This window comes from Lacerta agilis, chromosome 14 (assembly GCF_009819535.1).
Source record: "Lacerta agilis isolate rLacAgi1 chromosome 14, rLacAgi1.pri, whole genome shotgun sequence".
NCBI lineage: Eukaryota > Metazoa > Chordata > Lepidosauria > Squamata > Lacertidae > Lacerta > Lacerta agilis.
In genome coordinates this window covers 12,680,629-12,703,085 of record NC_046325.1, presented here as the reverse complement: position 1 = coordinate 12,703,085, position 22,457 = coordinate 12,680,629, and the positions used below count along the sequence as shown (strand labels likewise).

General features: G+C 41.0%; 2 protein-coding genes across 2 annotated transcripts; both read right to left on the bottom strand.

Moving 5' to 3' along the window:
• Positions 1-2,553: 2,553 nt before the first annotated feature.
• Positions 2,554-10,992, bottom strand: LOC117057489 (vomeronasal type-2 receptor 26-like). The gene is made up of 3 exons (XM_033168336.1): positions 10,742-10,992; positions 4,082-4,179; positions 2,554-3,464 (listed from the first exon to the last, which is right to left on the bottom strand). The coding sequence occupies exons 1-3, from the start codon at positions 10,990-10,992 to the stop codon at positions 2,554-2,556; spliced, it is 1,260 nt and encodes a 419-aa protein (XP_033024227.1).
• A 1,387-nt stretch (positions 10,993-12,379) lies between these two features.
• On the bottom strand, positions 12,380-21,472 carry LOC117057488 (vomeronasal type-2 receptor 26-like). The gene is made up of 3 exons (XM_033168335.1): positions 21,227-21,472; positions 14,675-14,801; positions 12,380-13,287 (listed from the first exon to the last, which is right to left on the bottom strand). The coding sequence occupies exons 1-3, from the start codon at positions 21,470-21,472 to the stop codon at positions 12,380-12,382; spliced, it is 1,281 nt and encodes a 426-aa protein (XP_033024226.1).
• Positions 21,473-22,457: the final 985 nt, after the last annotated feature.

Sequence of the window (22,457 nt, the reverse complement as noted above, 5' to 3'; positions counted from 1 at the left end):
CCTGGCAAGTATGTTGCTGTTGTAGCTCAGGAGCCTTTCAGTCACCAGAAACCTCAGGCCATTTTACCCAAATCACTCCCACATGCTCCACACCTGACACCAGATGTAGAGCAAGCAGGCAGATGGTTTAAGAAAGCAGGAATGAACTCCCCACACATTGGCTGTTTTGTGGAAAGTTCAGTCCTGCTTGGTTCAGGCACACCTACCAGTTCCCACGAGGAACTTTGTGGTGCACCCACATTCTACAGAAAGCAGACCTGAACACAGACATGCACACAAAGTAACAAGCACCAGCTGATGTACAAGGAGTTCTCTGTTCTCTGGCATTGAGAACTAAGACACCTGAAAAAGCAGAACTGAACCCACTATGTATATTATTATTTTTTGCAATTGTTTTTATTGATTTTCATATTATATATTTTTACATTCTTGCAATATTATACATTCTTACAAAACAGCGGGTGGTGCTGTGGGTTAAACCACAGAGCCTAGGGCTTGCAGATCAGAAGGTTGGCAGTTCGAATCCCCGTGACAGGGTGAGCTCCCATTGCTCGGTCCCAGCTCCTGCCAACCTAGCAGTTCGAAAGCACGTCAAAGTGCAAGTAGATAAATAGGTACCGCTCTAGTGGGAAGGTAAATGGCATTTCTGTGCGCTGCTCTGGTTTGCCAGAAGTGGCTTAGTCATGCTGGCCACATGACCCGGAAGCTGTACACCGGCTACCTTGGCCAATAAAGCGAGATGAGCGCTGCAACCCCAGAGTCGTTCGCGACTGGACCTAATGGTCAGGGGTCCCTTTACCTTTACCCTTTACAATATTAGTAACCTAAAATTCTCAGGATTACCACTTCCCTCTACGCCTCTTCTATTTTTCTTGTTTCCACACTATAATATTGACACATTGATTTATATCAGCATACTGTTCATATCTATACATGGTTCTTTCTATAATCTCATATAGAATGCTCCATCAATTATATGTTGTAAGGTTTATCTCAGACCTGCCAGTGTTCTTATATGTAGACAGTGTTTCTCAAGGTATGATATAAATTTATTCCAGTCTTTTTGGAACGTCTGGTCGTCCTGTTCACGAATTCGTCCTGCCGGACTGGCTAATTCTGTGTACTCTACCATCTTGCTTTGCCATTCCTCGATAATTGGCAGATCTTGATGTTTCCATCCTTGAGCTATCAAAACTGTGGCCGCCGTTGTCACATACAGAAATAGTTTTTCATCTTCTTTTGGTATCTCATCCCCAACCATTCCTAAAAGAAATGCCTCTGGCCTTTTAGGGAAGAAACAAGCATCAGATGATGTACAAGGAGTTCTCTGTTCTCTGGCATGGAGAGCTCAGACACCTGAAAAAGCAGGACTGAACCCACTATGTATATTAATTATATATCCACAGAAGAAAGGAGGCAGACCTGTAATAATTTTATTTGAAATAAATTTACATGTATGATTATTGGAGAAGCAAATCACAAATTTCAATTAATAAAGAATTAAGCTTTTGAAATATTATGCATTCTTTGTTTTATAACTTCAGTCCTATGCCCGTGTAAGTTTGATTGAAATTAATATGACTTTGTTTTGTGTAGACTTGTTTAAAATTGCAATGGGTATGGAATTATAATGCAAAAAATTGGAAATTGCAAAGTTAGTGGTAACCATGTTTTATAAACGTTATTTTATAGCTGGATATCACTTGATATATGGATTCATGAAGACCAAATTTGAAGAATCTGAGGAATGCTGGCATTGTAAACAAACAAAAGCAGATGTAGTTCATTTGGGGTAAACTATGGAGATTACAAACATAGAAGTCACTATTAGAATCAAACAGGGGCATATGGAAAGAATTGAACCATCTTGAGATCTTCACATGAAGGCCAGTAGTAGTAGTAGTAGTAACTTATTAGTTACTGAAGGCAACAAATATTTTAGTAGCTCAATGGAAAAAGTGAAAGTATCTAAAATAACAGATTGGGAAATCAAATGTTCAAATTTAAATTCATTTCTAAAAAAAAACCAACTCTGAGAATTAAAGATGAAAGTAATGCTACAGGGAATAGAACTTATTTGGGGTTGCATCCAAATGAGTTCTATTCACTGTAGACCCAGTGAAAAAATGTTCATTAATTCCAATGGGTCTACTCTGAGTATAACCTGGTTGGTTGGCATAAGCCTGATATTGCATGAAACCCTTGCTCCTGCATTGCCTTATGTCCCATGTGAGCCTAACAGGACTGCTTGAGGAAAGTGAACTGGAATAGGCCAACAACCTGAAAATTTCTGCTAACAATACTGTAAGGTTCAGAGGCAATATAGGAACATGAAAACATGGAAACCTTCCCCTATGAATCTGGACCTGAAACAGCAAGGAAAAGTGTGGGCACATGGAGGGTGAGTGGTAAATAAGCACACGTGACATTGCACAAAATTATTGCTATCTACTGAGTTTCTCTGTTAAGGTATTATCGTCATTTAAAAAACGAGAGAATACAACATAGGAAAGAAGGTAGGAAAGTAGTTACAAAAAGAAAGCATAAAGTCACTCAGATACCACAATTCTTCTTTCTTACAAGCTGATCCCTGGTGTTCAGCTCTGGTCTCAGCACAATAATATAAAGCTTCGGGAGGAAGATGCAACCCAGCAATCCCACACTAGAAGCTAAGATGGAGAAGATCTCCACAGCCACCATGTATTTTCCTTTGGTGCTCAAGTAGGTGGGGACAAAGGACACCCAAACACTGCAGAACACTAACATGCTGAAGGTGATGAGCTTGGCTTCATTGAAAGTATCAGGCAGTTTCCGGGCAAAGAAAGCCACAGTGAAGCTGATGATGGCCAGAAGCCCCATGTAGCCCAGGACAGTATAAAACATGGGGGCTGATCCTTCATTGCACTGCACAATGATTTGGGTAGTCTGTGAATGCATGTCAAACTCTGGGAAGGGAGGAGAGGTTGCCAACCACAGTGCACAGATGCCAGTTTGAATAAGAGTGCAAAGGAAGATGACTGACCCTGCCAGCCTCTTCCCCACCCATTTCGTTATCCTGTTTCCTGGCTTGGTGGCCATGAAGGCCAGAACCACAGTGATGGTTTTTGCCAACACGCAAGAAACAGCCAGGGAGAAGACAATCCCAAACACTGTTTGACGCAGAAGGCAGGCCACCTTCCCAGGCTTTCCAATGAATAGGAAGGAGCACAGAAAGCAAAGCAATAGGGAAGTGAGGAGGGTGCAGGTGATGTTCCAGTTGTTGGCCTTGACGATGGGAGTCTCCTGGTGTTGAATGAAGATCCACATTATCACAACGGTCATCAGGGAAAGGGAAAGAGCTGATGAAGCTAGAATTATTCCCATGGGTTCTCCGTATGATAGGTAGATTATATGTTTAGGCACGCACTGATCCTGGTTCTTGTTAGGATGCTGATCATCAGAGCACTTTTCACAATGATCTGCATCTGAAAAAAAAGAGTTTTAATAATTTAAAATGTTTATGCACCCTCTTAACTTATATAGCATTTATCACTTAATATATTTGCATGAAATATGTCTATGAACATATTTCTATTGGAGAGACTTTGGGGAAAAAAATGACATCCATAAAGCAGAACTTTGCTGTAAACAGATGGCTGATGATGCCACTGGATGTTTAATCCCCCTTGAATACTGATTTAACATGTTGTACCATTAATCAAATTTTGGATGCTTAAAAGGGGATACAACATTGTATTGATTCATTTGAAATGTAGGCTTATTGCATCCCCTGGGCCACAACTAAAAGACACACCATTGAAATCCAAAAGGGAAAAAAGCAGTAGCAATATAAAGATCCACATAAATATATCAAAACTAACTTCCAACCGTCCCCAAAATTTTAAACAATGTATTTAATTATTATTATTTTTTAAAAAGTTCCAGGAAGCCTAAGTAATTTAATATCCTTGGGTGAAAAGTATCAGGTAGATACATATGAATGGATGTGATCTTTCAAGTGACCTGTCCCCAAGCCCATTTGAGAAAGATCCTTTTACTGAAATCTGCATTGTAATTCCAAACCCATTCAGTATCTACTTACCTGTCAGGTTTGAAATCATTCCCTCAGAGCACTGGGGACAATCATAGCAACAAATCTGTTTCCCCTGTTTCACGATCCTTTTGTGTCCGGGATGGCAACTCTCAACACATGTGGATTTAGGTAGGATCTATTAATACCCAGAGATAAAGAATTTAGGATATGTAGACCAGTGATATGACACCTTTAACCCACAATCCTAGCTAGGCCTTGCAGGTGTCCTGATTTGGACTGCTATCATATATATATACCGGTACCCATCAGGTGTGGGGTAGATAAATGTCAGGTGTGGGGTAGATAAAGACAGCTGCAAAGAAACAATTGAGAGCAAATAGTTCTTGAATTTGTCACCTTACGAATGTAATTTTAACTGAGATTGTTTCCACATAGAAACTCCAAATCACTGCTTGAAAATAGCCTGAAGTCAGCACTGATCAGTGGGTTGGCAATAACTTCACATCCCACCCCTGGGTGTCAGGGACTGGTAGTGCTCTAATTAAAATTTTTAAAAATAATAATACTGCTGCCTTCTCCAGTGCTTCTAATCTTGGGTAGCTTTAGTATACTCAGGAACCAAAGGTCTTGCATCACAATTCAAAGTGTTGGTGCTGACCTTTAAAGCCCTAAATGGCCTTGGTCCAGTAAACCTGAAGGAGCGTCTCCACCCCACATCGTTCTGCCCAGACACTGTGGTCCAGCTCCGAGGGCCTTCTGGCAGTTCACTCACTGCAAGAAGCAAGGTTAAAGGGAACCAGGCAGAGGGCCTTCTGTGGAACGCCCTTCCATCAGATGACAAGGAAATAGACAACTATCTGACTTTTAGAAGACATCTGAAGACAGCACTGTTTAAGTAAGTTTTTAATGTTTGATGTTTTATTCTGTTTTTAATCTGTTGGGAGCCGCCCAGGGTGGGGGAAACCCAGCCAGATGGGTGGGGTATCATTGATGATGATGATGATGATGATGATGATGCAAATCCACCTAAAATATCTGCATAGAACTGGGGCAGGACAGGGTTTACCTGAGGCCAGCCCACCTATGAGGAGGCAAGGTGAGGTGACTTCCTCAGGTGGCAGGTTGCATAGGGGCAGCAGATTCAGCTCCTAGCAATCCTTGACCCGCTGCTGCTGCTGCTGTTGCTGCTGCTGCTGCTACCATGGTGACAATGATGCCTATGGTGTGCTCCTTGGAGGCTGACACAATGCTGCCTCCTCAATGGCCTCTTGGCAAACAGAAGGTGCTGCTGGCTTCCACCCACCCTTGATCCTGATGTAGATTTTCACTCGGCCCTTCTTCCCTGGCTGTGTATGTGTGTGGGGTGTGTGTGGATTTCATGGTTTGCCTCAGATACCAAAATGCATTGGGCTGGCCATGGGTTTACCCCACTTCTATGTGGAGCCAGGACTAAGCAGAACTTGGTTTGGGGGCCATCCATAAAGCAATAGTTCTGGAAGATACTAGTGATTCCCACCTGCTTAAACCTCTGATTCCACACAACAGCACTTGCATTGATGATGAATTGTTTCCCTTCAGAAGCCTGTTGGTTAATCCTTCCAACACGGATTCTGTGGATGGACTGATTGGGGAATATGACTGTGTTGATGACATCATATCTGGTTACTAATTTTCCGTGTTCATTGAAAAATATTTCTTCCCCAGCAGTATTGTTGAAGCGGATGTGTTTCAGAAAGTAGTGAAGCTAGATTGGATGAGAAAATAACATAAACTCAGGCCAGTGTTGGGAAAGGGTTATGATGGTTCCCCTGGAATTCTCTGTCTTGTCTTTTTGCCACTCTAAGATCATACTCGTTCTTACTCACGTATGATGGATGCAGGTTATATATAATAAAATGCTTAGCACCTTGCATATTTGGCAGGAAGATGTAATTTGACAGAGTTATGGTTTCATGCACTGAACTAGAAAATACTAGCAAAATACTGTAACTCATGGCTGAAAGTAAATATGAAGCCAATGCTTCTTACAAGAGCACAACATTTACAAAGCGGAACCACCTGCTAGATGGTATCTGGAATGTTTATGCATTTAGTTGTGAAATATCACTGTGTGGGGCAATTGACAGAGGACTCATCAATCAAATTCATCCAATTTTTTTGCAGCGGGGTAACCCGGTACACTACAACCCCTTACAAACCCCACTCTTTAGTAAATGCCACATGCACTCACACTGCCCAACACTGAACAGTCCCCAGAGCAAACCCACACATGAGACAGGGTGAGGTGCCCGCCTCGAGCAGCAGAAGCATGAGGTGGTGCCTTGTGTACCCCACATTTTCCTGCCCAAAAACACACAGTGTGGCAAATTGGCTTGTGCATTTTTTCAAATTTTGTGTCAACCTGAGGGATAAAAAGAAAAATACATATTGTTGCACCCACACCCAATCTCTGAGCAGTGTGAAATTCCAGGGGTTCCAAGCGCTTACCAAGGGTTCATATTTCCTTTGGGAATGAGGCACAGTAGAGGCTGTGGTGTCTTTATGATATGTGGTTTATTTACACATATATACAACCTGAGACTATGATGGAGGGGTTCACAGCATTAACAAAAGGGTCTTGTTTCTCCCATAGCTGTGCTGGTTTGCTTTCAAACTGCTCGGTTGGCAGGAGCTGGGACAAAGCAACCAGAGTTCAGCCTGTCACACGAATTCGAACTGCTGACCTTCCGATCGGCAAGCCCAAGAGGCTCAGTGGTTTAGACCACAGCGCCACCCATGCCGCAATGCAACATGAATCAGGAATATGACAAAAAAATTCAAATCCACTCCCAATTGTCCTAGTAATTTAGGGTGAACACACCCCTGTGAGCACACCCCTCCAGTGTTTGAGGCAGCAATATCAGCCGAAGTAGGGGATAGTGCTAATGAACTCATTCTGCTTATGGGCTTCCCATAGGCAACTGGTTGGCCACTGGGAGAAATGGATGCTAGACTAGATGAGACATGAGAATCCTACCTGCCATGGGTAAACATTTGAAAGGTTCCATGTGGCTCCATCTCCTACAGCTTTCTGCTTAGATCTTGATGAAAACATGGCATGGAGAGCATGTGCTACAGCATAAACGGCATTGTAAATACTGTAGCTCTGACCAGACATTCCCATTTCAAACACAGCTCCAGGGAGGCTCCACAGCTTCTCTTCCCCAGTACAATTTGTTGCATTTATCCGATAAATGTTGTAAGTGGGAAATGAGCAGTTGAATGCAGTGGACCAGAACCAATGGATGAAATAAAGCATCATTTGATTAGGATTTAAAGTATTAAGGAACTGCTCATATTCTGCCACATTAGTAGCATGGAGTGTGAAGGACAATGTGCCATTAAAAGATTTTGGTGTGAACATATCAATAATGGGTACCGATGCAAAATCCCACTGAGCTGTAATGATCCAAACCCTCTCTATTGGCTTCATTTCAGCATTTTCTTGTAATGACAGAACCATCCGTAAGACTTCCATAGACCGCGAATTCCCGTGAACAAGAATCACATTGGTTTTGCTTGATGAAAGACTAGATTTTATGCTTTCCATTGTCTTCTTAATTTGCACCGTCATTCTACTGCTCCCCTTCAGTGTTGGAATTATTTCCTTAAGAGCAATACAAATGTTGTTCTGCAGCAGGGAAGGCATCAGAATCCTCAGTAACATTTCTCCACTATCGTCATCTGAAACAATAAGACCAATCCAGGTCCATCCAAAATGATGAAGAAGTTGAATAATCCCAACATACTGAGGAATTTCACTGGGGATTATCTGATAGACAAAAGGGAACTGTGTTTTGTCATTCAGGGCAGGGTCAAATGAGCCATAACTGAGCTAGGAAGAATGACAATAATGGTTTTTTTTTTAAGACTCAATAGCAATCTCTGATTATTCATCCATTTAAATAGTTTCAATAGTCAAGAAAGATAAAAGATTGACCTCATATATATAGAACCATGTACAATTTAAAAATAATAACTTAGGGGAAGGAAATCTGATTCTGAAGACTGGAAGATGGGCAGGAAGCTACTTCCTGGTCTCCATCTTGAAGGCTTGCCATGATTTGGTTGGAGTGTGATCAATTTTCATATATTTTTATTTCCATGGTATTGAGTCTCCTGTACATCACTTACAGTGATTAAGCAGTGTACAAATTGTAGAAACAAAAATTTGACTATTTTGCACACTCTGAATAAAGCAGCACAGAAGGTTGGGAATAAAAGCAGCATTGAAGAAGGGTGGGAAGTCAGCTTTTAAATGTGTATTAAATTTGAGGTTAATTTTTTTTTTTTAAATTGTGAAATTCAATAAAAAAATAACTGGTAAAAAAAAGAAGAGATTACGCTGGCCGAACTGCTCAAAAATGTTTCTGCTGTAAAAGTGTAACTTGCTTCCTGTTCATTCACATAGATTAATGGTGAGTCCTTCTGGATCTGCCTTTTAATGAAGGAGTGCACAACATCCAGGCTACAAAGGATACATCTTCCTATGCAATGATACGCCTCAGAATCTGTGCAAATCTATTAGCAGAGTCTTTTGGCCACTCCAATTGTGAGCACTGGAAGGATATGAATAGCAATAAAAAGATATCTTCTCCACTAATCCCCCTAGTAGGTTGCATACAGACAGACACACCTGTGGCATCTTGTAGACATTTAAGATATGGGGCATCTGCCTGGAGTTATGAGAGGTGAGCCCACCTATGATGGCCATTAGATTGTATGTATTGCCACAGATATAGTTCAGGGGACTCCCTTGTCTTCTGAATAGAACATCCATAGTCTCAGAACATGATCCCATTTGATTGCGAGCACTTTGAGCAAAGATGGAAGACATTGTTGTGTTGGGTAAGAGGTGGGCATTCCTGTTGATCTCATTCATGACAAATGCAAAGACGAGGGCTTGGTGGTAGTGACTCGGCAGTATGCTGCAATGACATTTCAATGTAGACTCAGGAATATCACATATCCATTAATTTAAAATACACAGAATCGACTAAATTCTCTAGTAGATGCTGTTTTAGAACTACGGGTGTGCAGCAGATATTACCTGCTTAAGACTCATATATCTTCAGCCTTTCAAATATTATCCCTTCATTGTGTTTCTTTTTCAGATTTCATGTGTTTTATTTGAGGACAGTGATTCATTAGCTGTGTTTGCATGAAATGGAAGTATTCTGCTTTGAGGTAGTGCTCTCTTCCTAAGCATTTTTCCTTCTAAATGAGTGAATGGGGAAAGACACACAAACCTTTCTTTGCTTTCTGCCATTAAAAAAGGACTGGAAAATCATTTTTGGATGTCCTTCTTCAACAAGCCACTCTGGGTGGCTTCCAACAAAATATTAAAAAAAAATCAAACATTAAAAACTTCCCTAAACAGGGCTGCCTTCAGATGTCTTCTAAAAGTTAGATAGTTGTTCATTTCCTTGACATCTGATGGGAGGGCATTCTGCAGGGTGGGTGCCACTACTGAGAAGGTCCTCTGCCTGGTTCCCTGTAACCTCACTTCTCGCAATGAGGGAACTGCTAGAAGGCCCTCGGCGCTGGACCTCAGTGTCCGGGCTGAACGATGGGGGTGGAGATGCTGCTGGATACTACAGATGGGGCCTTGCCTGAATGATGGATGCTCCCTACAATGAAAATCCCTCAAATCAAACAGAAGAGTTACTGTGAAACTATCCCATGAAAGTGTCCGCTCCCCCCCCCCTTCTTTTTACACTGTAGCATCTCTCATTATCTGGACTTGTTTCTCCAAGCTGAACCTTTTGAACTGAAACACACTGAAAGCTTTGGATTATTTTTAAGGAAGCTAAGCTTAGTAGGAATTTACCTGAGGAAGGAATTTCATTTAAAAGCCCTGTTTACATCTATGCTGTTTAAATGTAAGTGTGGAAGGCTCAGCTTCTGCATCAAGGGAGAAACTTTGATACCAGATGCATTTAAAAATTATGCCATTTTCAAGAGACTTTATCTCATGCACAATCACCATTATTTGCTGAATGGGAAATGTAATTGGAAGCCTTGTGGTGTTGCAGCAAGGCTGCTGGATTGTACTGTGGAAAGGCTGGCTTCAAAAGTCATCGGTTATTAAATCAAAATTGATAAATTGCACTGACTGTTGGGGAATGGCTGTAGCTCCATGGTAGAGCACCTGGTTTGCATGCAGAAGGTCCCACCTTTAATTCCTGGCATCTCCGAGAAAAGCTGGGAATACCCCCTATCTGAAACCTTGGACACCCACTGCCAATCAGTGTTGATAATTAGAAACTAGATTTGCTGATAACCTCACTATGTACAGTATAAGCCATCATTTTATGCTGTTCGTATTACCATAACTTGGTTTGCAATACAATTACTTCTGAAAGCAAAACAGGATAAAAATCGACCAAATAACTAAAACCTCTACACAGCATACATTTTGCAGAATGGGGGGAAATGTATGAATGGTTTCGATATTCCCAAACATGATTTTCATTCATAGAGGACAGAACTTCAAGGACTTAAATTCATTGGTCTTGTTGCAATTCCCATTTCTTAAAATTTTGCTGCAGGCACAGTAGTCTCCTTTAAAACCTAAAACAATGAATAACTTTGTTATAGTCACACTAAACTACTGAACTGTTATTTTAATTCAGTCAGTGGACTCATTTGCTATAAAGGTTTACTTACTAGGCTCTCATATCTGGATCTGGAGTTGTCTCATATGTGATCTCATTAAACTCGTGAATAAAGAAAGAGACAAATTCACCGATGAAAATGTTCTCTGGAATGCCATAGTCATCACGAACCTTTGTCTGCTGACCCAATCCATTGTCGGCATTCTTGCTGACAATCTGAGGCAACTGCAGCAGCAGAAGGAGCAGCAGCAATGACACCCACCTGGCTACCATTGAATCTTGCCCGCAGCTGGGCACATTCATTGTGACAGATACACAGAGCAGGAGAAGCTCCAACACCCTCCTGATAATGGTACAAGGGGTTTAAACCAACCTTCAACAAGGCATTTAACAAGGTTTTGCTATTGCCCCACCCCCCGGACCACGGCTGAATGGATTTATTAAAAATATTCCTGGACGGGACTAGGAGTGCTGATGGGTTTGCAGTGAAAAAAGGAGATCTGGCAAAGAGGCTGAATTTGAGAAAAGATCTTGTTTCTAATTGTGTGCCGAGGAAGAACTCCAGAGTGGAATTCTAATGGCAGAGTTCACTAGCTGCAGCCATAAATAAATCACAGAATGCATATACTAACTCTGCCATTAGAATTCCACTCTGGAGTTCTCTGGAGGGGGGGGGGAACCACCAACTTTCTGTTTGATAGACCCATTCAAAAAAGCTTTGTATAAAAAATGGTTTGAAAAATTATCTTTATACATGGTGAGCAGCATGACAGGAACTCCTGGAGTGGATTGATCTGTGTGTTTTTCTTTTTTCTCATAGGAATGGAATCCCAACTCAATTACATGAGGATAGTAGTTTTGATAATTGCAGGGTAGATAATTTCCTGTTCCAGGATACTCAACTCTTAACAAAGTCACCAAAAACTTATTTATCAACTTCATATGCAATACCTCCTAATGAAAAGGCTACTGCACAAATTCAAGGCATGTTGGGTATTATAGGAACACTGGAACTTGGGGCCAACACACATATTTGGAATCATAAAAACTGACACCTAATGACCACATATGCAACCCACTCACAACCCAGACAACATCACAGTGCAAACCTTCTTTGCCAACTAATTTTTATTGTTTTTTTTAAAAAAATAAATGAACATGAAATTAATTCAAATTTAAAAGTTAACTTCCTGCCCCTGCTACCTTGATGTTTCACTTCACATCCTTATTTGATGCTCAATATTACACACATTTTAAAGAACTAAACATGTTTTAGCATTTTATCCTTAATTTTTCTATTTCCCTCTTCTTCATTTTCCATTGGCTGCTCTTTTTTAATTCCTGCTAAACTATTACAAAAGCATAGCATATTCCCAAATATCAAGAAAAGTTACTCTTCACTTTGTGAGTCCATGTAAATCTTTAGTTATAAATCAATATTTCATACCTACAACCCATCCCTCCCACTATTTTTTCATGGAGAAACATCTGAATGGTTCTAATGCACACAAAGTCCTCTTCAGTCCCAGCCTTCCATTCCTGCCCAAAGGATTTAAGTTTATATGTTCTCTGTCCTATCTGTATGCAAATTATTTTCTCTTCCTCCCTACTCTTTCTTGAAAGTATTTCCAATACCAGATTGAATAGTAGTGGAGGTAAGGGGCATCCTAATCTTGTCGCTTTTTAAAATTCAGATGTGATTCTTCTTCCTTACAAGCTGGTCTCTACTGTTCAGTTCAGGCCTCAGAACAATAATGTACAATTTGGGGAAGAAGATGCAGCCCAGCAAACCCACACTAGAGGCTAAAATGGAGAAGATCTCCACAGCCACCATGTATTTTCCTTTGGTGCTCAAGTAGGTGGGGGCAAAGGACACCCAAACACTGCAGAACACTAACATGCTGAAGGTGATGAGCTTGGCTTCATTGAAAGTATCAGGCAGCTTCCGGGCCAAGAAAGCCACAGTGAAGCTGATGATGGCCAGAAGCCCCATATAGCCCAAGACAGTATAAAACATGGGGGCTGATCCTTCATTGCACTGCACAATGATTTGGGTAGTCTGTGAATGCATGTCAAACTCTGGGAAGGGAGGAGAGGTTGCCAACCACAGTGCACAGATGCCAGTTTGAATAAGAGTGCAAAGGATGATGACTGACCCTGCCAGCCTCTTCCCCACCCATTTCCTCATCCTGTTTCCTGGCTTGGTGGCCATGAAGGCCAGAACCACAGTGATGGTTTTTGCCAACACGCAAGAAACAGCTAGGGAGAAGACAACCCCAAACACTGTTTGACGGAGAAGGCATGTCACCTTCCCAGGCTTTCCAATGAATAGGAAGGAGCAGAGAAAGCAAAGCAATAGGGAAATGAGGAGGGTGCAGGTGATGTTCCAGTTGTTGGCCTTGACGATGGGAGTCTCCTGATGTTGAATGAAGATCCACATTACCACTAGTGTTATCAGAGAAAGGAACAGAGCAAATGAAGCTAGAATTATTCCCAAGGATTCTCTATAAGCTAAATAGACAATATGCTTAGGAATGCAGTGGTTATGGTTTTTGTTTGGATGCTGGTCCTCTGGGCACTTGTTGCAATGGTCCGCATCTGAAAGTTAAAAGTCTCAAGAATGTAAAAATGCAAACTTGACACTAGAAGGCATCAACTTCTTAATACACCTTTGAATCTATTTCTCCAGAAAAAGAGGAATGGGATGCTTCATTCCATTATAGAAGAACTGGCATGATAATCCCAATTTAGTTTTTTTTTGGGGGGGTATAATACAGGGATGATAGTGGCACTGGATTATTCAATTTATTTGGTGTTAATAATAAGAAACAGCACACATTTTGCCCAAAATATTATTTGATACATTGTATCATTCATGCAAAATAGGAAATTTAAATGAGAATATAAAATTTAATCCTAATTGTTTATTAGAATTTTTATATCTGGTATTAGCAAGTAACACTGCTTTTCTTCAATATTTCTCCAGGACACTCCATAAAAGAGCATGTAAGATGCATAGTATGACTCTAACTACAAATTACCAGGAACCTAAGGTGAGCAGAGTACTCCTGCACTCAAGTCCTGCTTGCATGCTTCCCAAAGCCATCTAGTTGGCCACTGTGAAAACACAATACTGGGCTAGATGGGACAGAACCAGCAAGCTCTCCTTAAGCACACTGGAGTGGTTAAATTTGATAATTCATATGTTCTTTTCTTATTTCTAGGAAGTAGTCCACAACAGGAGAGGGATTTTTGAAGGCTTAATTCCAGTCCATTAAGTATCAGACGTTTCAGTCCACTAGCTCAACACAATGCTGTTTATTTCCTTGACATTGGATGGGAGGGTATTCCACAGGGCAGGCATGACTACCAAGTAGACCCACTGTCTGGTTCCCTGTAACCTCATTTCTTTGGAGTCTCCTTTGGAGGTCTTTAAGCAGAGGCTTGACAGCCATCTGTCAGGAATGCTTTGATGGTGTTTCCTGCTTGGCAGGGGGTTGGACTGGATGGCCCTTGTGGTCTCTTCCAACTCTATGATTCTATGATTCTCTCTGTGAGGGAACCACCAAAAGTCCCTTGGAGCGAGATCTCAGTGTCCTGGCTGAATGACAGTGCTTAATTAAGTGCACAGGGCCTCTGAAGTAGATCCTAATTTTCACAAATCAGGAAATAATCCAAGTGTGTTTCTGAACTGGAGTTGAAGTTATTATTTTTGAAAGCACATTTTGTTAAATAAATAAATAAATAAATGCCTTCACTTGGATATCGGCTTGTGAGAGAGAAATCTATAGCACAGATCACTGTCCAAATAGCTCAATGTGTGCGTAGACTCTATGAAACATCTGAAGTGATATGAAATTACCTTATCCACATCAAATAAATGGTGTGAGCAGTAAGTGATGAACATGCATGTTTAAATCAGCCCTTTGAGCCCATTCAATATTACTAGACTCTGGACTCATGGAGGTGTGAAATCTCTACTTACCCATCAGTTTTGAAACTGTTCCTTCAGAGCACTGAGAACAATCGTGGCAACAAATCTGTTTCCCCTGACGCAAAATCCTACTGTGTCCAGGACGGCAACTCTCAACACACGTGGATTGTGGCAGGTTCTATTAATATTCAGAAAGAATGGATTTACATTGTAGACCAATGATGAGCTGACTTTAAAATGGCAGGTTTCTTAATTTGACCTGCCGCATGTCATGAGACAAAGAGCAGAAGCAGTAAGGCAAGGCCTATACAAAAAGATGCAAATAAACTACTTTCTCTTTTAGCTTTCATATTGAATTTTATCCCTTTTTTCACAGTCACAATGTAACAACTAATCCTGACTCATTTCTTAGAATTCTTCACCCCTCGGATGTTCTATCACATTCCTTGGCTTATTGCTTTCTCTATCTCAAATGCTTCCTTCATCTCCATTTTTATGCCAGCTTCAAATCTCATATGAAACATACAATGCTGTCAGACCCTTGGACTCCTTCGCTTAGTATAGCAACTCTGATGAGCTTCAGCTCAGAATGGTTGCAGTCAGAGCTCCCCGTCCCCAATCTCTGCAGATGTGAAGCAGACAAAGCATCATTTTGGGGAAAACAGTATTGTGGGCTAAATTTCAACCCTTAGCAAACCAAATTTGGCCAATGGGCAGAAGATTCTTGCATACCAGTTGGGCACCATGAGAAAGCTACATTTGGGCTACATGGCAGATGTTTTCCCCACCTGCATTAGTTGTATAATTTAATAACCCCATGCACCAGTCATATTTTCTATTCTATCTGTTATCTTTCGTTAGGATTTCTGCATGTTAGGCTATGGAACCAGGACCAGCCACAATTAGGCTTTGGAACCATGGACCATCCTCAAACTTAAAGCACACGAAAAGGATAGTCCTCCCCACTTGGTTAAACTTTTGATTACATTCAATCGCATTTCTATTGATGATGGGTTTTTCCCTCCAGAAGCCAGTGGGCCTAACCTTCCAACGTGGACTCTGTGGGTGGACTTACCGGATAGCATGACTGTACTGGTAACATCAATCCAATTGCTAGATTGGCCGGCTAGCTGTCAGAGGGCACATCCCTTGTATAAGTGTGTGTGTCTATGAATGAGAGTTCTCTACCTTAGTTTTCTCAGCTGCATTCAATAAATATTGCATTTTGAATTCTCCCCATATAAGGTTATCAAACAATTATTTCAGGTTGTGTATAGATTGAGTATATTCCCAACAATAGTAGCCTCATAGTCTAGCTAGCCACTTGACATCCTTCTACCTTGCTTATTATTTTTTATATTTCTCAGACTATCTCCGCTTCAAAAAGGTTCCAAGCAGGTTTTTAAAAAAAGGATTTCTGATATTTATCCTTAAAATATTTGCCCAGTATGACCTTTAAACCATTCCTTGGTGGAATTAGAAACAGCCAAATTTGGACTTGGACCCATAAAAAGATCAGTAGGCTCTGAAAAATAATAGTAATTTCCACCTGGTTAAACTTGTGGTTCCACACAACAGCACTTCCATTGATGGTGAATTTCTTCCCTTCAGGAGCCTGTGGGTCCACCCTTCCAACACAGACTCTATGGATGGACAGATTGGAAAAGGTGACAGTGTTGACAATATCATATCCAGTTGCCAACTCTCCATTTTCATCAAAAAATATTTCTTCCCCAGCACTATTGTTGAAGTGGATGAGCTTCAGAAAGGAGTGGAGCTTGATTGGAGAAGGAAAGACATGAATTGAGGCTTTGCTCTCTTTCTTTCAAGCAAAAAAGAAGCATTCCAACACTTTATTCAACTTAGCAACGTGCACAGTGGAGTGGATTCTAAAGCGCAGTCATCTTGCTTCACATAAAATGTAGTCTCTCCTTCAATGGATACCTCCCATGTAACCAACGCTTGCCAATCACATAAGAACTACTAGAGAACTCTCTAGAATTCATTTACCAACCAAATTTAAACACACAGCAATGCATATTTTGAAAATGCCTGCTCCAGAGGTCTTATCTTACTACACTAGGGATGATACAGCTATATCTGAAATTTCATGCATATCAGTTAATATCTTCACCCTGCTCCACTGAATTGAAATTTCAGCCTTCACGACATAGGAAAACGGCCAAGTAAACAGCTATTTTTGTGGAGGAGGGTCACAAATCCCCAGTGTAGTAAGATAAGACTTCGGAGTGGGCATTTTTTTTTTAAAAAAAGTTTTTTTTATGAACCACCCTAACATGTGTGGCACTGTGATCTAAACCACTGAGCCTCTTGGGCTTGCTGATCAGCAGGTCGGCGGTTCGAATTCCCGCGACAGGATGAGCTCCTGTTGCTCGGTCCCAGCTCCTGCCAACCTTGCAGTTCGAAAGCACGCCAAAAAGTGCAAATAGATAAATAGGTACTGCTCCGGTGGGAAGGTAAACAGTGTTTCCGTGCACTGCTCTGGTTTTGGTGTTCTGTTGCACCAGAAGCGGCTTAGTCATGCTGGCCACATAACCCGGAAAAACTGCGGACAAACGTAAGCTCCCTCGGCCTCTAAAGTGAGATGAGCGCTGCAATCCAGAGTCGTCTGTAACTGGACTTGACTATCAGGGGTCCTTTACCTTTTTAATGCATATTGGTGTCAGGAGTCTAGTCCCCAGCTTGATAACACAGTGAGCATGGTTAATTTAAAGGGATGATTTATTGTCAAAACAAACAGATAACTCTGGACGGCTTTAACATAGCCTCTGCCATCATCAATCAAGATGACCCTTCTGAAGACTGCTTCTGGCGTGACCAGAAGCAACTGAACTTTTGCTTCATATGTCTTTTGTTTTGCTTCCTATCTTGCAGCCCTCCCATTTGTCAAGACCTTGGACTGAGGGGGTCAGCTCCCTCCTCTTCCCCATTCTCTGAGAGGCTGTCTCTTAACTCTTTCCCACCCATATCTGCTTCTGGCAAGCTTTGACTGCGTTCTAGCTGGCTCCCCGCCGTTCCCTTATCAGCTGGCATTCCTCAGGGAAAGGGAGCTGGTACTAGCCGGTGTTCATCCAGCATGGTAGTTAACCCCCTCTGTTCCTGGCTGCTTTCTTCATTTGGCAGAAACCCTTCCCTGGGAGCTGGCTCATTCATGACAATTAGCATTTACAATTTCAGTGAATTAAATTAGTATACTTAACAGATTTTTCCTTCCTCCCTTAGATACAAAAGTAGAATAATAGAAGCAGAGAATTGTAGCATTAGAAGGGTCCCCAAGGGTTCCCCTAGCCCAATCCCCTGCAATTCAGGAATCTCAACTAAAGCATCCATGACAGGTGGCAACCCAAGTTCTGCTTAAAAGCCTCCAAGGAAGGAGAATCTACCACCTCCCAAAGGTGACTGTTCCGCTGTTCGACAAATATACTTTTGCTCCTATAATTCTCTATTGTTTCACATTTAGTCGAGTGCACCCTCAGACAGATATTTTCTTCTTGATGTTTATTTTAAAACCAATGGAGTTGGTTCATAGAATGGAACAAGATTCATAAAGGGGGGGGGAGGCTAAGGAAGGTCTTTTAGGCACCAAACCACTTTCAAATGATTTGTGTGCTATTGGTCCCTTTCATTTTCTGCAATTCTCTGAGTGAGATGCTGTCCAGCTTTTTTCTGCTATACCACCGTCACCTCCCCTTGACTCTCCTCATGTTCACACAAGAGGAAGACAAAATCTGATTGTGAACCATTGCTCATTGGTCTGATCCTTTCCCTGGCAATCTAGAACAGAACATCATAATAGTAATGAGGAAACCTTTTGCTTAAAGTTGCGTTCAGCTAACTTAGCCAGCCAATCAATCGAAATCAAATAACATATTTTAAAAAACAAATCTAAAGAGTTGCTTTTTGCTACCACCCATCACTCGGAAGTGACTGGCAATGATAGGACTGGTAAATCTCCCATTGACTGAGCCTGGAAAAATGAAGGCTATGGTGTAGATATCTCATATCTTGATGTCAGAACATGTGGCTGATTCTGATGTTTAAGTTGAAAGTGTACCGGCTTCCTTCCTCTACCTCCAATCTTCCAAATGTTTTCAATTACAATTTTCACAATTTCTCATCATTTGTCATAAGGGCTTGTGGTGATCAAAGTTGTAGGCCAAACACCACCAGGTTAGAAAAATTGCTGTAGAAAAATTCATAATTTTCAAAGAAACAGCTTGTCATAAACCAAGGATTGAGAGAGAGAAAAGAGGCCTGACTCCATTCAATTTCAAAAATCTACTACAACAAAGCACATTGATCCGGACATTGAAGTGCATTTGAGTACACACATTACAGTTGTGACAGAAAGGAGAATCTTACCTGCCATGGATGGACATTAAGATTCCATCTGGCAACCTCTCCCATAACCTTCTGCTTAAATCTTGATGAAAACATGGCATGGAGAGCATGTGCTACAACATACACAGCATTGTAGATACTGTAAGCTTGTCCAGACATTCCCATTTCAAACACAATCTGTGGAAGGCTCCTCAACTTCTCTTTCCCAGTACAGATTCTTGACGTTTGTGCATAAATGTTATATGTGGGGAATGAGCAAAAAAATGCACTTGACCAGAAACGATGAATATCATAAAGTACAGATTTAGTAGGATTTAAAGACTCAATGAACTCTTTATATCCTGCAACATCATTACTATGGAGTGAGAAGGACAAGGTTCCATTGAAAGATTTTGGTGTGAATGCCCAATTATGCAACACAGATGTAAAATCCCACAGAGCCGTTATGACCCAAACCCTCTCTATTGGTTTATGTCCACTTTCATGGAAATACAGAACCATTCGTAAGACCTCCATAGACTGCGAATTCCCATGGACAAGAATAACATTGGTTTTAGATGATAAAAGAATAGATATTACTTTGTTCACTAAATTCGTAGATGTTGCTCTGCGGATGCCTTCCAGTGTTGGAATAATTTCCTTAAAAGCAATGCAAATATTATTCTGGAGTAACCAAGGAATGAGAGTCCTCAATAACTTTTCTCCACTGTCGTCATCTGAAACAATGAGCCCAATCCAGGTCCATCCAAAATGCTGAAGGAGCAGAACAATCCCAGCATACTGAGGACTTGCATTTGGGATCATCCGATAGACAGAAGGGAATTGTGTTTTATCACTCAAGGCAGGCTCAAAGGAGCCATAATTAAGCTAAGAACAAGGACAATAATCTTTTTATAACCAAAAACAATCTCTTATGTTTGCTGAATTTCAATAACTTCTACAAATGTATGGTAGGCTGGAAGGTTGTACTAATATTGCTTTTCATCCTCTAATACAGGAGAGGCTAAATTCTCCAAAACAAAATAAAAAATAAAAAGGTGCTTCCAGTAGCACCTTAGTGACCAACTAAGTTTATTCTTGGTATGAGCTTTTGTCTGCATGCACACTTCTTCAGATACACACATAAATCCTGCAGTACAGCAATCTAGAGAAGATTACCAACAGGCTAAGTAGTAACAACAAGCAAGCAAGCAAGCAAGCAAACAAACAAACAAACAATTGCAAAAACATGAATCAGATCCAGGATCACTTTGAAAAAAACAAAGGAAATTTTTGAGGAGGGGAGAGTTTGGAGCCAAAAATGAATGAAGAAAAAAAGGACAGGTTTCACCCTTTTCATGTCACATATTAAACTTTTCCCCTGAAAACTCCAAACTTGTTTCTGTTTTCCGACTCAGGTAAGAAGTCGAACATGAGCACATGTGGTATGAACAGGGCTTTTCTTCAGCCGGAACTTATTGGAACTCAGTTCCAGTGCACCTCTCAGGTAGGCACCACTGCAGTTATAAGAGAACAAGGGAAGCATTTATGGTGAGTTCCGACACCTCTTTTTCTAGAAAAATAGCACTGGTTATGGATCATATAAGGGGATAATTTGGAGCAGGGTTGGAGGAATAAGCAGTGTGCAAAGTGTGTGTGAGGTCTCAGCCACACTTACCATTGCCTTACATTTTCTAGGTCCACGGTTAAAGTGCCGTGTCCAAGTCCTTTTTTTCTTTTGCCCCAGTGCTTTCCCTGCAAAAACCTGCTTTGTACTGCTGATTTGGAACAAACAGCAATTCAAGTTTTCCACAGTTTGCTGTTTGCTCCGTTTCTACAATAAAGAGTGGGCTTTCGTGGGGAATGTACTGAGGCAAAGAAAAAAGAAAAAGGACACACATGTACATATAAAGCACATACAGTGGTACCTTGGTTTAAGACCAGCTTAGTTTATGAACAATCTCGATTAAGAATGCTGCAAACCCGGAATAGGTTTTTTGGTTTGTGAACTTTGCCTTGGAATCAGAACATGTTCCACTTCCTGTTGAGTGTGTTCTGTTTGTAAATTGAGTCCCCCACTGCTATGAGAAAGCATGCCTTGGTTTAAAAATACTTTGGTTTAAGAACGGACTTCTGGAACGGATAAAGTTAGTAAACCAAGGTACCACTGTATATCAAATACAAATTTCCATCTTTCATTGTGCAGGGGGTGGGGGTGGGGGTAAGCTCTCACAAACTATGCATACTGACAGATAGACACACCTGTGGTATCTTGTAGATATTTAAGATGTGGGGCATTTGCTTGGAGTTATGAGAGGTGAGTCCTCCAATGATGGCCATTAGCTTGTATGTCTTGTTGCAGATGTAGTTAAGGGGGTTCCCCTGTCTGAGGAAAAGGATATCCATAGTCCCTTTACAGGAGCCCATTTCATTGTAAGCATTTTTAGTGATGGTGGCAAATACTGTGCTGTTTGGTAAGAGTCGGGAATTCCTCTTGATCTCAACCATGGCAAATGCAAAAACAAGGACATGATGGTAGTAATTTGGCAAAACGCTGCAAAGATATTTCAGTGTAGATGAGGGATTTCACAGGGCCGTTGAGTTAGTTTAATGTAAATGCAATGTAAGTTGAGTTTCACAGTTATTGCTATTATAAATCATTAGCAATTCAATGTTATTCTTTTGAAAACATTACTTCATGGGTAGGCAAACTAAGGCCCTGGGACCGGATCCGACCCAATCGCCTTCTAAATCTGGCATGCGTACGGTCCAGGAATCAGTGTGTTTTTACATGAGTAGAATGTGTGCCTTTATTAAAAATGCATCTCTGGGTTAGAAGTGGGGCATAGGAATTCGTTCTTTTTCTTCTTCAAAATATAGTCTGCCCCCACCCCAAGGTCTGAGGGACAGTGGACCGGCCCCCTGCTGAAAAAGTTGACTGACCCCTGCGTTACTTCATACATTATTATTATTATTAAACCCCACCCCCAAAAAACCACTTTCCCAAGGCAAGATCTTTGCCCCTAAATTGCATGAGAGCAAGGCACCCAAAATGGCCACTGTGCTCTCATAGGATAAAACAGAATGTCCCAGTTTTTCTAGGGCAGTTAATGGGTATGTACATACATAAAACATATAGCTCACCCTTTCTGAAGAAAGAGTGGTAACAATAGTTTAGGTGTTACTATTAATAGAGAACAGCAGTAATCAATCTTCTTTTAACTTCCATTTGTACAAATTGTGCTAACACACACACACTTATAATATTGAATAGTTTTTGCCATAATCAAACTAATGTACTCAATTGAAATACAAATTCTGCCATATAGATACCACTGATAATGTCAATAAATTGACTTACTGTAGTTTCATTTTTGGATCAGGATATGTCTTATATGGGAACTCTTCAAACTCGGGAATGTCAAAGGAGGCAAATTCAGCAATGAAAAGTTTCTCCAGAATGCTAAAGTCATTTTGAGGTTTGGGCTGCTGA